At 36.7% G+C, this 17,217-nt stretch overlaps 1 protein-coding gene across 3 annotated transcripts in view; it reads left to right on the top strand.

Annotated features, from left to right (window-relative positions):
* Positions 1-17,217, top strand: part of WASF1 (WASP family member 1) — an 88,404-nt gene that overhangs the window by 64,300 nt on the left and 6,887 nt on the right. For all 3 annotated transcript variants that reach the window (XM_030944420.1, XM_030944418.1, XM_030944419.1), the window contains exons 3-5: positions 5,583-5,717; positions 15,696-15,849; positions 16,548-16,665. In XM_030944420.1, the coding sequence (XP_030800280.1) occupies positions 5,583-5,717; positions 15,696-15,849; positions 16,548-16,665 (407 nt within the window). The remainder of the gene's footprint in view (positions 1-5,582; positions 5,718-15,695; positions 15,850-16,547; positions 16,666-17,217) is intronic.

Consider the following 17,217-nt stretch of genomic DNA (forward strand, 5'->3'; position numbering starts at 1 on the left):
ATGTAGTGAAGATCTGAAGCTGAATCAACAGGCTATGGGGTATGTTAAATTATATGTAAGAAATAATGAAGGAGGAAAAATGTATTAATAGACTTAGAATATCTTTCCTGTTTTGCTGTATAAATGAACCTTGGTTATATATTGTGAGTGGCCTATGTGGTAACTAATTATCCTGAGAGAATATTTTCTAATAAATACACTATGTTGTGTAGAAAGGAACTATTCAGTAGTGAATAATGTAATTTTGCATAGTATAAGTATATTGGGAAGGGAATAGGCAGTGGGACATGACAGGTTTTACAGCTACTCTTGTTCTGTACCTTTATTTTTTAGAAAATATAGTGGACAAAAATATTGTATAGTGCGTGAACAGGAATGAAATAATAGAAATCAAGGAATGATAGTGTGTAGGTGGGTAGCAGACTAAATTCCAAGCTTGTTCTTTGAGATGTTTTACCAATTTATATGTACTTTTTTTAATTGTCAAACTCATATTTTTAAGCTAATATTATTTTGGGGTTCATGTAATTCAATATATCAATATATTTACTATTTTAATATCAAATATAATTTTAGTGACATAACTCTTTATTATACTTTGTACTTAATAATGTCGCCACATATTTAATGTATTAGGGATTTTTATAATTTAGTTCAATGATAAATGTGTTGGGTTAGATTTTAGGTTTGTAAATGTTAAAATATGCAAACACACACACACACACCTACACACCACTGAGCCCCAAAAGTCTGACAGATCACTTAAGGCTAAGATAATTAAGATTTTGAATGTCCTGCTTGCTGCATCTTGCACTGGCCTAAGTTTTGCCAGTCATCCTCTTGAATTTCCCAGAACGATGCTGGTCTATGGCACTGAGCACTGTGTGTTTATCCAGGTAGCTGCAGCAAATTCAGAGCACCTTCCACAAAGGCTGCCAACACCTAAGTGATCTGCAGGGTGCTGCTTCAGGCTGGGCTGCAGTTGAAGGGTTTGGAACTGTTTTTCTTTAACAATGCAGAAAGATAGTGAAGAAGTGACTTCTTCCACAAGTCCTGGTTCAGGACTCATGTCCCACTCGCTGTCTGAGAGCCTGTAACTAAATCTGTCGGTAACTGATCTAGTGTTGCAGAATGATTAATTTAAATGGCCTTTCCTTAGGGTTTGCCAACAGATACAGCATGGAGAATACAGCCGGAGTTCAGGTGGATTTAAGGACTGGAGTTTTGAGAGGACTGCTAGTGTATGTCCTGATCCTTGGTGTGATTCTAAGAATTTGAGTAACACAATAATAAAGTCTTTGAAGACATTTATTTGTCAAGCTTTATTTAATAACTGAAATACTGTCCAGAACCTGATGTGGAGGTTGTGGTTGACTTCAGTTCATCTGATACATACCCAGTCCCCTAGAATAAGACAAAAACCCCCATTTCTTTAACCTTAATATGTTTTCATTTTAGTGTGTTGGAAAATTAGCAATTACTCATTTGTGGATAAAAGCCAGGGAGGTTGGACAAATGCTTAAGAAATTATGGGAGGAAATTAGGAGATAAAACAAATTAGAAAGAAAATTTGGTGAAAGCAAAGCACTGTAAAACTGATCAGTTTTTTTTTGACATTTTATAAGCCATTGTACACTTATTGCCATGGTAATGAATGGAAATTGAGTGGGTGATAGATGTTTTGGTGGTTTTAATTTAAAAAAACTAGGAAGGCAGTAAGCAGTATAATTTTTACTCTATTTTCAGTTAGTAGCTACTAGCTACTGTTCTGTTTTCAGCTCATAGGTCTGTTTTAAAAGTCAGAAAAATAATTGTTCAAAAAGCCATCAAAGTACATGCATGTTATTGAGGGGAGAACAGAACATTGTTTCCAAGACATTTTATTTGTCTGTCACAAAAAAGGATATTGACTGACACCAGAGAGAGCTGCATTCCTGTATCCCTTTCTTACTGAAGGTTTAATTGTGATCAGAGCCCTTAGATACATGAGGAAAAATTATGAAAAGAATAATAAGGTGAATAATAAATTCCTTAATTAAAACTGAATAATAATGTATGCTCTTATTAAAAAAAAATAAGTGCTCTGTTAATAAAAACAAATGCCAAGCAGGTTTTGCAAATACAGCAAAATAAGCTTTTCACAGACATTGAAATAATTTAATTGCAGAAGTGTATATTGTCATTTAATTTAGTAGGCAAACAAGACCACTGATCTTTCTGATCTGGTATTTTGTATCCAACTGTGAGCTGGATCCTAAGGCGTTATATTATAATTGTCACAGGGAACTGTAATTCTCTTTATTGTGCTGTGTGAAACAACACAAGAGTAGAGTTTTTCAGCAAGCCCATAATATTGTAAAGCAAGCCCATAATATTGTAAATTTTCTGAAGTGTTGATGATACTTTGGAATATTCATTGTGTATAATGGAGTTAATTTTGCATTCTTACTCTTCTGACATATTACCTATAAATTATGTGGAATGAGTTCAGCTTTGTTTACTAGAGTGCTTTTTTTCTTACACTTTCTTTTACTTTTGAGTTTGTGACACTTTGTTCAGTATTATCACCTGTAATTGTGTCCTTTGTGATCCAAAACCGAGGACAGACTCCTATAGAATACACAGAGATGGCGACACAAATACTAGGTTATGTGTGTTATGTACATACTTATACATTCACATATAGTGTTCTTTGGAATGGAAGTTGTGCATTTCACAAAAAGAAAACATTTTGCTTTGCTAGAGGAAGCATTTGGTTAAATATACCTCTGGCTAAATAAAGAGACCACCAACACACAGGTAGGTGGAGACATGATGGTTGGCACACCACTTCAAACACGACAGGTTGTTTTTAATGTATTTCCCATTTGAGGATTAGTGTTCATAAGCATAGGCAAATTATTCCTTGCAGTATGTTTGTGGCTGTATGCAATGTAATGAAAAGATTTCCAGGACAGATTATTTGCAATTGGAGCTCATTAATGAGGTAGATTAATTTTAAGCCTAATGAAATGATACAGATAAAAATTTAGCCTCAAAATACACCTATAAAAGGGAAGTTACTGGATTTTAAAGCCCAGCTCCTAAATTAATTTTTAATTCTACACATGAAATTTTTAATTTTATTTTAATTTTAGCTTGTGTGTCTCTGAATGTTATGTGAGTTATCTAATTATAATTAATATTTCTGAACATATTATCTGAAATGCATTAAATTTTTAGTATCTGTGTATTAAAACTTCAACAATCTTGTTCTTAGTGGATCAGATTTTAAGTAGTTTCCCTTGCTTCAGGTACATAAACTTTTCAGTTTCAAGACACATATTAGAAGGTCTTGTATTAGGTGAATTGCCAGCTGAGAAGACTTCTACTAACTTTCCATCTATATTTTTCTGTGGACTTGTGCTACAAGTCAGAGGTTCAGAGTGGGAGTGCCTTTGATCTGCTTCTCACTATGGCTATTAGTAGTTGCTCCAAGAATGAGAGCAAGACAACATGTTGGATATTCCTACTAATCTCCCTGCTTCCAGCATTGTTCAGCCTGGAAGCCTCTCCAACCAGCTGAGGTTTGTCTGTATTTCCTAATGCTCAGTGTGTTTCTTTTTCATGACTTTTTGTTATTGGCAAACTTGATCTCGTTTTTTTTCAAGCAATTTACACATATCTTAATTAACATGGATCTCAGCATAGAAGCTTACAAAACTCATCTTTCTCAACTTTGAAGACTGGTGATTTACTCCTATGCCCTGTTTTCTACCTTTTGAGGAATTATTTATCTGTGCCACTTCTTTTGTATGCCCCATCTGTTAAGTTTTCCCCAAATTGTTTGATTAGGGACTTTCTGAACTCTCTTGGAAATCTCAGCAGATCATAGCTCTCTCTCTATGTGCTTCTAAACCATTCAGAATGTCTCTTTACAAAACTGCTGCCTCTTCTGTCATGAGTCATCCAGATGTTTGCTAATTCAGTTCTTCATAATGATCTATACTAAATTGTATGGATGTCAAGCTTATGGGTCTGTAGCTGTCAAGCTCTCAAGATGTTCCATGAAAAAAAATTTGAACCTTGTTGTTTTGTGTTTCAATGCATGTAAGTACAATTGTTCCTAATATTTGCTGGTCATTTCTTTCCTTTAGTTTTCTAATTTTTATATAGTCCCTTCAATTTCTTTGAGCCTCCCACAGTGAGCTCTTGCATCAGGGTCTCTCCAGTTCCCTTCATTGGACACCACTGGAAGGTGTTAAATTAGCTTGTCCACAGGGGTCTTGTCTTCTCTGTATTCCTTCATATTTTCATTGCCTGTCTGCTCTGCAGACTCCCTGGCGGGCTTTCTTATTCCTCGTGTCTTTGAAGGAATATTTATTATTAGTTTGCTAGTTGTTCCTCTTCTATTTTCTTCTTCTGTACATTTCTTCTGATATCATCTTTTATATTCCATTGTGTATAGTCATGCTGGTTTTCTATCGCTGTTACCTAAGTCTTAATAAATGGTATGTGCTGGGCTTGTGCTTACTGCATAGCATCTTTAAGTAGTTTCCACAGTACCTGCAGGGATTTAGTTTTTGTTCTTTTGATGTGTTTATATAAAAATGTCCTCATTTTTATGTATACTTCCAGATGTATTGCTCACCAAAGATAGAATTTCCACAGCTATCCTTTTCTTTTATACCTGTCAGAACTTGAATGCAAAGCAGGTAGTAAGAAATTTGTGAGATTGATACTTCCAAAACCAACATAAGTGCACAAACAGTACATGAATTACGTATGCACAGTATCATAGAAGGTTTTGAAAGATACCACATTGTATTTCAGAAGTGTGGCTACACATTCTGCTGTGTATTCTGGTGGGGTTTTTCCAGTGACATTGGCAGACTTCTCAAATGGAGTCTTGAGAGCATTGGAAGCAGTATGGGGAGTACTCTGTAGAAGAGAAACCAATTACTGATCCTTTTCTGGCAATATTTGAATCTCCTGCTCTTTTGTGCTAAAAATATGATGCCCATTGATGTGAACAAAGGAGATTTTTTTGGTTGTTTGGGATTTTTTTTTACTTCAGTGTAAATGGGTCAGTTACTAGAATTTGGATCCTTCAAGGTAGGATTATTTTAGTGTGTATTTTTTAATAGGCTGGTTTTAATTTACCTAGATATGAATATCTGATCTTCCTTTTTTGTAAAGTTCTCTGTACAGGAGGAGTGGAAGCAGTGTTCATTTTGAGAACAGTGTTGAGGTAAATTCAAAAATTAGTTATCACTCAGACAGGAACAGCTTCAGATGCTGGAAGTTGTCCTTTTAGAAATATCCAAGAAACTGCAGTCTAGTTCCATGCATATCAGCATAGTTAAATCATTTTATGGCAGCTGAATATCTGTCCTGTAATGTATTAAATAATTTAATATCTGATAAATAAGTTGCATAGTAAGTGTTTAACTTCTATTTGCTTTCTAAAGGACTCTTAACGGGCTTAGTAAGTGCAGGTTGTTACAATGATACTCATGCATCTTAGAATTACTTAATTAAAACAGTAGGAAATCATTTGCCTGTCTTGTGGTATGCTTGAATTTTTTTTTCCCATATTTCAGGTAAATATGCTGAAGATATATTTGGTGAACTTTTCAATGAAGCACACAGTTTCTCATTTAGAGTCAACTCCTTACAAGAACGTGTAGATCGCTTGTCTGTCAGTGTTACACAGCTCGATCCAAAGGAAGAGGAATGTAAGTTACCTCCTGCAGGGGGGATTTCTTATTTTGTCACTCAGACGGCACTGATAGGTGAAATGGAAATAATAATTTAATAGTTTAAATCATATTTATAAGAACACACAACAAAGCATCATAAGAAAGGTCCATTTCTATTTCTGCCACAGGTTTTTTTATAGCCTTGAGCAGCTTTCTGAGCTCAGCGTTTTCATGGTTACTGAATGATACTAAGGAATTTACATAAAAATGCCTACAGGAGTATCTGTCACTTCAGTAGTGTTACATATTTGGAATATTAACAATATTATGTAATATTATGTGAATTTTTGGAGATAAATCTATACACTTTTTTAAACCTTTCTATTAATTCTCATGGTATATCTCATGGAATATAAATATTTGTCCAAGTAGGGTTTTTGCATTTAACTTGTACCATCTTACCTTCTGAATGATGTTACAGCTGTATAGCTTCATTTATTACTGCTGCATAACCCCCCGGACTCTTTCTAAATAACTTTAAGTATTGTAAATATTGGTTAGCACTAAGAAAACAAGTACTCTCAGAAGTCATCAGCTCATGCCTATAAGATAGAATTTGTATGGAATTTTAAAGGATGCCTAGGTTTTGTTTGACCACCTAATGCATAAATGCCATGAAGCTTTTTTGCCTTCTTTGATATCTGTTGGTCACAGGTCAGCTGTGAAAAATATTGTAACCCTCAAAAAATGTAGGGTGTTCTAAACTATGTGGCTAAGACCTAGAAAGTGGAGGAACATCCCATCATAGGGTGTTCTAAACTATGTGGCTAAGACCTAGAAAGTGGAGGAACATCCCATCATGAAAATAACTTCAGATTGCTTGTGGGATCCAATTTTAAACTATGGAAAGCTATTTCAATTCTGAATGTCTAGATATAATGATTGTGTATTGTTAGATTGTGTGATTACAGTTGTGTATACAGAAAATTGAAGTGTCAAACCAGGAGTGTGGTCTTCAGATTTTCTTTGGTTATAGATGTCAGAATTTCACCAGTAGCAAAATTAAGCAAGGGGAATTTTTGATTCTGTATTTCGCATGACATTAATTTTAGAACAGGTTTTGAAAGACAGCTGCTCACAGCTAGTAGCAGATTTTCCACAAAATCATGACTTGCCTAGGGGAATTCTTACATTAATGGGATTTTCCAAGTCTCTTGATAACTGAGCATAAATCACTCCTGTATACCTCTTTTTCCAATTGTTATAACCTGGCAGGGAGTTATACACCACACATCCACTTGCTCACCCCTGTTCCACAGTGGGAGGAGGGAGATAATCAGGGGGAAAAATGTAAAATTTGTGGGTTGAAATAATGACATTTTAATAGGATAGAAAAGGAAACGAAAACATCAATAATAATATGAGAATATACAGAATAAGTGATGCACAATGCAATTGCTCACCACCTGCTGACTGATGCCCAGCCGGTTCCTGAGCAGCAGCCTAGCCCCCAGACACCTTTTCCCCTGGGTTTATGTGCTGAGCATGACACCGTATGGTATGGAAGGTCTCTTTGGCCAGTTTGGGTTGGCTGTCATGGCTGGGTCTCTTCCCAGCTCCTTGTGCCCCCCCATCCTGCTCACTGGTAGGGTGGAGTTAGAAGCTGAAGAGTCCTTGACCACTGCTCAGCAACAACTAAAGCATCAGTGTGTTATCAGCATTATTCTCATCCTAAATCCCAAACACAGCACTATGCCAGATACTAGGAAAAAAAGAAATCTCCTCCTGCCCAAACCAGGGCATTTTTGCTATGATTGGATAATAATAAAAAACGCTTTCCATGTATGACAATTAATTTGTCAGCAGTTGTAATCTTGTAAAAACTGTAACACACTGGAGTGTTAATGGCATTTCCGCATTTACTCTTGACAGCCTAGTTTTGGTTCAAATCAGAGGGGGATGTATGTTGATATATCATATTTAATATGTTAATCATTCACATTTCCATAGAATGAAGAGATCATGTTAAGCCATTGAGTTAAAGCATCCAGGGATATTACACAATAGCAAGAAAATTGTACTATGCTATGTAAAAGGCCTTTTACATGTTTGGCTCTAGGTTTCAGGACCAAAAATCTGTAACTATTTGATGTTAGAGAATTGCTAGAAGTAGTTTTAAATAGCGTGTAGTCCCCAATGCATCATACCAACACATTTTCACAGAACTGTGTATGCTGTAGTGTTTGCTAAATTGTATACCTAAAGAAAAGTACAGAATGCAGTCAAGGAAACAGGGCTGGGAATAGATCTACCCAGTGAAGTCCAGCGTGGCTCAGGGTGATTTGAACCTGATCCCCTGGATTTGTGTGTCACACCATAGAACAGCAGTCACTGCTTGTACTTCAGAAGGACACATGCAGTCCTCAGTGTCAGGAGCTGTTAAATTACTGTTTTTATTAACCTAAGAATATCCAGTCCCTGAACTGTACCCAGTGCTCCTTATTCACAAATGTCTGCCTGGAATGAGTCACCAGATGAGGATAAAGGAGATGGGGAGACATTTGATATTCTATTTCCTTAAAAGTTAGGGATCAGGAAACTTTTTCCCTTCAGTATACTGTTTTGGGCTTGACTTTAGAAATCCATTACAAATAGTTTAGGTTTAGTCCTAGTGTGGACTAGAATAGCTGAAGGATGTTAATGCATGAAGGGGAGGGAAAGGGGAGAATATTTGAATTTACCTTTTTTAACTCACTATGCAAGAATTAAGCAACTTTCAGTACTTCTACTCAGCTAACAACAGCATGAGTAAAATGGGATATACTTGTGAAATGAGTCTCATCTGCTCTTTGCCAGGAGGCAGTAATAGAAGATTTAATGGGTTCCTTTGGGCCCATGCTATTACACAAGAGAAAGAAATTAAGATTCATTTAAAGCTAAGTGACATGAACAAAAACAGCCCAAGTCAGATTCACTAAACGAGATGCAGATACTTGGCAAGATGTTTCTGGTAGAGTCAGAGTGATAAAAAGCTCTGGATTTGTTTGAACAGTCTGTGTGTTTTCTCATTTTGAATTATTACAACATCTCTATGAAAGAATAAAACCAAGGTTAAGATTGTGTCTTTAGGAGTCTAACTCCTCAGGACCAATTTTTCTGTCATAAAAGAGTTGCTATCAACTGGGTTTGCTTTGCATTATTACACTGTTTTCAAATTATTGATTTTTCAATGTTATTAATTTCATATTTTAATAGATTTTTAAAAATACTTTATTATTTTCATATACATGTGGGTTTTACCCTCAGAAGATACCAAACTTGTATGCAGACAAAAAGAAATCCTCTGCTTTCCATCAGTAAACTCAACTTTATTTCAATTGTATGGGAAACAAACCCATATATATCCAAGAGTAATATTTGGGGTCCTTTTTGGACTCAAAAAACACATTCTTGCTATAAGTTGAACTAAGTTCAACAGCTTCACTAGCCCTGCAATATAAGGTGTCCTCGTAGGTGAGAAAATAAATCCTGAGTATAGTTTCTTTGCAACCATTTTTCATTTCAGTATTTACTTTATAGTAAATAACAAATATATAGTTTATAGGTAACATTACTAACTCTGTCCATATATATGCAAATTGCATCAGTAAAATAGTACTTCTCTTAATTGGTCAAATTTTCATCAATTTAATTGTGCCTTTTAAGTGTGAAGTACTGCTAAGAGTGAAAAATGTCATAGTTGTAGAAATCTGACAGTTTTGAAAAGAATATTAATTTTAACAATTATATGGTTCTCTTTTGAAATGCTGATACATGGTACAGCTCTGATGTATTCATGAGGTATTGGAAAATAGTTTTGTATCACTCAGAAATAAATAATATCAGGGCAGAAGGAAAATTCTTAAATTCAGAGTTTATCAGACTATTTTGGTATTAATTTAGTGCTTCTTTCATTGTGAGCTGCCTAATTCTATTTAAACCTCAAACCAGAGAGGATTTTAATCTCAAAGGCGGTGTATCAAATTCTTGATTTCCACAGCGTATTTGTTACAACTCTGACAAGCAACTTAAATAAACCTAATGGCAGAAGTGCTGTGGGTGAGCAGCCTGGCACATTTCAGGAAAGTGAATTGTGTTTCAGTAGGCTTCTGCCTTTGAATACATGTTAGTTGTTTTTCTAAACATTCTATAAATATTGCCCTGTCATTAAAACAATAGTAGTTCAGTTTGGCTGGACTAATGCCAAAAATGTTTTGTTTGCTATGAGGGCAAAAACCTAAAAAGCTTGACAGATAGTTGTGGTCTGTATACTCCTGGAAATGGGAGACTTGGTCAACTTTAAAGTCTGGATATTCAGCCCATTGTGAGACTCAGAAGGAAAGGGTAGCAAACCCCAGTTTAAGGGTTAGCTCACTGTCTTTGGCCTCTGAAGAAGATTTTGCTGAGTATAAATGTAATCAAAATTAAGAACAGGGAGCACATGAAAGTTGGGTCATGATCTCCACATGTACTATATTAAGTGGAGAGTAACACTATTGTCAGTTCATTCATTAAAAATTTTACCCTCCAAGGCAGATAAAGACTGTTAAATTATATAGCAAGTCTCTTCCTTGCACATCACTACTTAAAGAAAGTTGGATTTGATTGTGTCTCCCTCTCAAGATTCGGAGCAGCTGGCTGGGCTTCAACTGCTGTCCATGTTCCTTCTCCAATTTTCTTAGGCCCTTGATTAAATCTATGGGTTATTTAGTAAGTAAATAGATTTTAAATTAGCATGTCCAAGACTTAATAGTTCCATGGTAAGACCATGATAGTGCATGTTCTGTGTATAAAAAGAGGGATGTGGACAAAATATTTTTCTTCAACAATGTGGTGGTTTTGTTGAGACTAACCAGCAGATTCAGTGCTTGATGCCCACAGGTAATTCACATCTTAATAGGGCTTGCTTGTTCTACATGCTGCATTTGAAGCAGCTTCTGAGTCCTCCTAAAATGATTGCTCTAACATACACATCTTCTTTTTGTTTACCTGTAGTAGTTAACATACTACTTTTCTACTACATACTTTCTCTATCCAAAGAGTTCTTGAGCTGTTTTGGAGTGTTCTTTAACTTTCCAGTATTTCAGAAAATTTCTATTTCTTGTGTAGGGGACGGGCCCAAGAGTGATGTCTGATCTACAGAAATAATCTCTCTCTTTAGCAACTCTGAAACCCACAGTCACAGTATTCTGATGGCAGAGAAACCTAATATGTGTGCATTCTGGTCATTGTTTAAATGGATAATCATTAAAAGTACAAAATAAATAAGGAAGAAATCAGACTTTGAGATTGCAGTGTCTTTAGGAACTGAATCACACAAATCTTTACCTTAAGAGAATTTTCAACAGCGCCACTCCCTACCAATTGATTACCTTTAGTGGGAAATTTACAACTAAGTTATTTGTTTGAGAGTGTTGGTTTTTCGTCTTTGCACTTTTCAATTTGCTGGGTAAGATTTTGAACAGAGAAAGGGAATTGTATAGGGCAACCGAGTCCCTTGATTTGTATGTAATTTCCCCTAGTCATTTAGCTCTGCAGGGAGTCACAGCTGTGATATTCAAGAGTTGAGAGTCTCCAAAGTTGCCAGGATGAAATTCTGCAAAAAGTATCAAGAGAACAAGTTTCTAAGAGGAATATATATGATTTCTTTATTTACTCTCTTTAGGAGAATTGCCGCGGTGCGTGAAAGTCCAAGCCCGAACTAGCCCACACAGAAAGGCACCTCAGCAGCCTAGGTGCGGCAGCCACGCGGCCGCCCAGCCCCGGCTCCCGGCAGGCGGCAGGCTCCGTGTGGCTGCCTCAGGCGCTCTCCCTCGCGGCGTGGCGGGGAGTGCAGCACCTTGGTAGAACAGGCAAGACAGACACAGCGGCGAAGCACGGGCACGAAGAGAGGCAAGGAGGCACACAGGTCTCCGCAGCAGGATCCAGGCTTATTCAGGAAAGGAGGAAAGCTACAGGGAACTGCCCAGAGGGTGGGAACTTGCACAGGATGATAACAGCTTCCAGAAGGGAGGAGCAACTCACCCCCTGGCCAGTAACATAACAGAACTGAGTGATTGATATGACATCGTAACAAATAGGAGGCTTGTTGGGGAGGGACAGCAACTCCTGCTCCATCACTCCTTGCTCAGAGTAGAAGGTTCTAGTACGAGGTTGTGGGCAGAGAGTGATGGACAGGGAGGTTGCCGGGGAAACATAGGAGGGGTTTACACAGTAACCAAGGAAACCGGGGAGGGAACAAATGACTGACTTAAGAGGGTTGGGACAGTTACCTAGCAACTGGGAGGAATGGCAGGGCAGTGGCGGGAAAAGGGACCCAGGCAGAACCATAGCAACAAAGACAGGGGGAAACATGGAGTGTACCAACTTAATATAGAACTGACATTAAAACATTACTTAAATATTAAACTTGTGCAAAATACAACAGTGAACAGAAAAACAGCCGCACCGCAACAGAGAATGGTATTTTTTGGCCTAGAACCTAATCATAAATTGTGTGGTTGAGTGACGGTAAAAGAATAAAAATAAATCTAGTAACTTTTTTTTCCTCTGGTGGAGTAAAATGTAGTCTTTAATGTATTTGAAAAGTTAAAGGTAGCTGCTTTCTGTCAGTGCTCTGGTGAGCTCTATACCTGACTTTTACTACAAATTTGGGATTGCAGTTTAATGAGATGCTTGCCAAGAGATAAAACATTATTTAGTATGCACATTACAGTTGTGCTTTTGTTTAATTTTTATTTTACCCCAAAAGAAACACAGTTATTGTATCTCATCAGAGTACAATTTAAATACCCTCCCCCCCAATGTGTTGTTGATTATAAGTAAAAATGGACTGGCATCTCTTTTTCAAAACCAAGCATACAAAAGGTTGACAGTTTAGCTTTCTGATGGACAGTTTTTGCTTATGTGGAAAATATTGTTGTGCACAGAGAGTTAGATTGGCTGATATAATACGTCTTTTCATACAATCCAAACAACAGACACAATAAAGACAAACAGGCATTTGTTTAGATTGTTGAATGACTCTTCAAATTAAATTGTGAATATCTCAACATTTAAGGAAATTATTTAAGACCCTGTTTTTTGTTAATTGCAGTGAGAACAAGTGATGTAGTAGATGGACTTTCAGAAAAATACATCCATATCAAATTTAGGGTCTTGGGCTGTACAAAAAGTTCTGGTGCTAGTTAGGAATTAAGCAACTGGAAGCCTAAATTTACCATCAAGTCAAATGCCTGCAGCTTTTCCAACTCCTCCTTCAGCTGCTCATCTCTTCTCACACCTGAGTTCATACATGCAATTAGTCTGCCCAGTGCCCTTGCAGTGCCAGCTTGTCACTCAGCCAGAGCCGGGTGGCTGTGGCACCAGCCAGGTTTCACCTCTTCCCCCTGCTGAGGCTGTAGAGCATGCAGGGCTCTTGTCTCTTTGCCAGCTGGCAAGCTGAACAAGTGGCTTTGGAAGCCAGACCGTGCACAGCCCAGGATTAGGCTGGGTGTGTGTGACACGGGATTTACCTGATCCCTCTGGGTAGGCAACTTATATCCATGTCAGGATTCTCCCTGTGCTGCGTGCCACATCCTTCCCTTTCCCGAGTAATGCTGTCCTGATGTGCTCGGTTGGTTGGAATAATGGTGTGCTTTTCAGGGAATGCCTGGTACAGGTCATCAGCATAGGAAGTGCTGCTTGAAATTCTACAGTATTTCTTTCCATGAAGCCTTCTGCTGTGTATCTTAGGTTTAAAGAGAAAATTATTATGCTTATTGTTGGGGATTGATTGATTGGTTGATTATCCTCTGGTGTGTTATCTCCCTGTATTTGTGTACAAAATGTAGAGATTTAAGCAAGAAAAGGGAAATTATGAATTAGATTGTCTGTGCTTGCTCATTGAAGAGATGGAATGCTAATAAGGAGTTTGTAGAACAGTGTCAATAATATGGTGTCAAATACTTTGTGAGCGTTTTAATATTAAACCAAAGTATTGTATTTATTTATTAGAATAAATTGATTAAGTTCATTGTCTTCAGAATGTACACAGGTTCAAAGAGAAGTATACTAGGTTTTACTTTTGTTGGAAATGTCTCCAATATATGACAGACAGTTAGAAATCTTGCAGGATTGCCAAGCAACTCTGAGCAAGTACATTTAGTGTTATTTGTATAATCAACAACCCAAAGGAAAGGCATAAAAAGATCTAAGACTTAAATTTTAGACTTAAATTTTTAAACCTCAGTTATTCTAACTGAACTTTTGCCAGCTGATAACAACCTGTACTTCATGACAGGTACAAAATATATAGGGTTAGTTATGACTGCAGAAATACCTACAGAAACTGAGACTCCTAGCTGACATTCAGACATTATAATACTTCTTTCACACACTTAAAAAGGCTTCTGAGCAGCTAATTAAAGCTATTAAAAAGAATAAAAGACACTGTGATGAATTAGATCCTAAGGGTAAAAAGGAAGAAACTTCTCCAGGAGTACACAACCTTGCCAAGCGTAATAAACTTCAAAAGCCAAGCTGAAAATCAAATAAATCCCATCTTTAGCCTCACAAAGGGTGTTGCCAATATGCTTAGGTAAGAAGACAGAACATTCCAGGAACTGCAAGCCTTCTGGAAAAAATCCTGCCTTCTGCCGCTTTGTGATCATACAGTAGAAATCCAGCTTGGTGTATGTACGTATGTATGTGAACACTTGTATGTGTTACAGGAACCTGAGTGAAAAAAACAGTTTTCAGCTCAAACAGGTTTTTCTTTAAACTGTTGCCAAAGGCCCCAGTGATAGCAGGGCAGGGGTAGAGTTGTCCTGTCATCTTGCATAAAGGGGCATTACTACCAACCTGTTTCTATAAAATAAACATAATTATTTATAGATAAAATGTATGTGCTGAAAGTACTCTTTGCTACTATGTCAGAAGACTGTTTTCAGCATTGTTTGTGATTTTTAAAAAAGAGCCCAAGCTAATGAAAAGATCTGCTGCTTTGTCTAATGGAAGTCTCATGCTGGTTGCAAAGGTAGCTTTGAGGCACACCTGGACTTCACAGGTGTGGTAACTGAAGAGCAGGGAGGGAGAGAAATATGAGACTAAATAGGTATACTGTTTCCAGAATTAAAAGTGCAAAGCTTATCACTTGTGGTCACTTTTCCATTAATCTTTATCTAAATTTTAATGAAATAGAAAAGACTCTTTTGAAATCGAGAGAGATATGTAGGCTTTACCAGGAGTGGATAAAAATAGTTGAAATCCCTGTTTAATGTGTTGTGTTCATGTAGTATTGTTTTCCTGTGGATCTTACATAAAGGTAATTGATTATTCCTAACGACTGTGCTTAAAAGTCAAGGGGGCTCTGAATTAGACAGAGAAGGGTCATGTTGATTAAACAGATTAAAAAGCATTTGACTATTTTCATGTGCTGCAACACAGAATTACCTCCCATTAAAGCCCATTGATTTCAGTAGCATAAGCTTAAGTGATTTGCTGGTTTGGCATCTCAGTGGGCCCTCCGTGGAACTGCTGCCTACATGCATGGAATGCAAAGTTTGGCTTGCTGATGCCATAAGGGTAAAATCGATACCTCAAGGTAGAGAGCAGTAGAGAGCAGTTTTTAATAGCAAAAGGATTGTGAAATAGAGTTGGTAAATGTTATTAGGTACTTCTGAACTACTGAATTATATTTTACAGCTACAGTATGCAATTTGTTGAACTACTTAGGAGAGACATAGTTCTGATATCTATTTAGGTGAGAAAAATTTCCTGTGAAGCTAAATGTGCTAGAACATTACAGCCATGTTTGTCACACAGCCTGACAATATCTTGCCACGGCAATAGTGCTGGATGAATCTGTATTTCCTGTAAAAGGCCCGAGATTCAAGCAGTAGTGCTTTATATTTTAACCAACATTAGGCAATTCCAGATTAATCCAAACAATATTTATCTGGTGGAATTTTTTTAAATGGCAATATCCCCTTTCAGTGTCACTGCAGGACATTACCATGAGAAAAGCTTTCCGGAGTTCCACGATTCAAGACCAGCAGCTGTTTGACCGCAAAACTCTGCCAATTCCTTTGCAAGAAACTTACGACATTTGTGAACAGCCTCCTCCGCTTAACATTCTCACCCCTTACAGGTTAGTGAAACAAAATTAATCAAAAACAACGTCTAGCTTCTTTTATGTAATAGAAAGGATATATCCAGGCACCTTGCTCACATGGAGTAACACTTGAATATTTAAGGAGCCAGGCTATAAAACTGTGAAGCTGCTGGAGGAATGAGAGCAGCAGAAGACATTGTAAGCATTGAAACTTTACTCCATTTTACTCAAATCTTAACTCAGTGTAACATGGTAGGAAAAAGTAGTTTTTAAATTCTGTATTTATTAAACCACATAATGTACTTGGATGTGAAGTGAAGAAATTAAACAGGTAAGTGTGTAGAAAGAAGGGTCTTCAATGGAAATAAATATTGTTTGCTGTCCCAGAGATTCAATTTGAATCAGTAGCTGAACATAAGCAGCCACACAAATTTGCTCAAAATTTTAACAGCAAGATTTCAGTTATTGGAGTAGGAGTTCTCTGATTTATGACACTTTTTTTTTTTTAGCTTTTGTTAAAGTTATCTTTCTAAAATTAGGACCTTGAATGCCAGGAAAGATAGTAAAAAGTGTTGGTGCAGGAGGTCAATGATCATCTCTTTTGTGTTCTTCAGTAAAACATTTCAGGGTCTGAGATACTATATATTCCTTAATATGCCCTTGCTTTCTCTTAATGTTTGGATTCATGTCTTGTCAAATAAATAGTGTGCCCTGTTTGTGTCACTGTATTTCAGGGATGATGGAAAAGAGGGTTTGAAGTTCTATACCAATCCTTCATATTTCTTCGATCTGTGGAAGGAAAAAATGTTGCAGGACACAGAGGACAAAAGAAAAGAAAAGAGGAAGCAGAAGGTACATATGTTAACTTTGTGTGGCTTCTCTTTGTTTTTTCCTAGAAAGGGTTTGCTTGCAGATATGGTACTTTAATAACAATCCAGACTTGACAGAGCCATCTATTCAACTAAAGCTACTTGTATTCATTCAGTTCCACCAACTTAAACAATTAAATAATAATAATAATAGCAGTAGTAGTAAAATAATATAGAAGGAACTAAAGCTTTCATGCTGTCTTAACATAACCAACTTTTGCCAAAGCTTGTAAGTATTCTAGCAATGACTCAGAAAAGAAGGAGGAATACAGCAGGAGTAAAGTACTTCACTTGAACATTTATTTGTAAGACAAAATTTTGACAATCTTACAGGTGAAAAAGCTTGAATGACATTCTAATAGATATGTTTAAACTAGACAGAAATTAGTAGGAATAAAACACATTGCTTATACTTTCTTAAAATTAAACAAGCACTTTTGCAAATGGTAATGTTGCTTTTTTATATGACCATTATTCTGTATGTTTCATATGTAGTAGAGAGAGTAAATATGAGTGTCAGATTTATAATTTGATT

This window comes from Camarhynchus parvulus, chromosome 3, assembly GCF_901933205.1.
Source record: "Camarhynchus parvulus chromosome 3, STF_HiC, whole genome shotgun sequence".
NCBI lineage: Eukaryota > Metazoa > Chordata > Aves > Passeriformes > Thraupidae > Camarhynchus > Camarhynchus parvulus.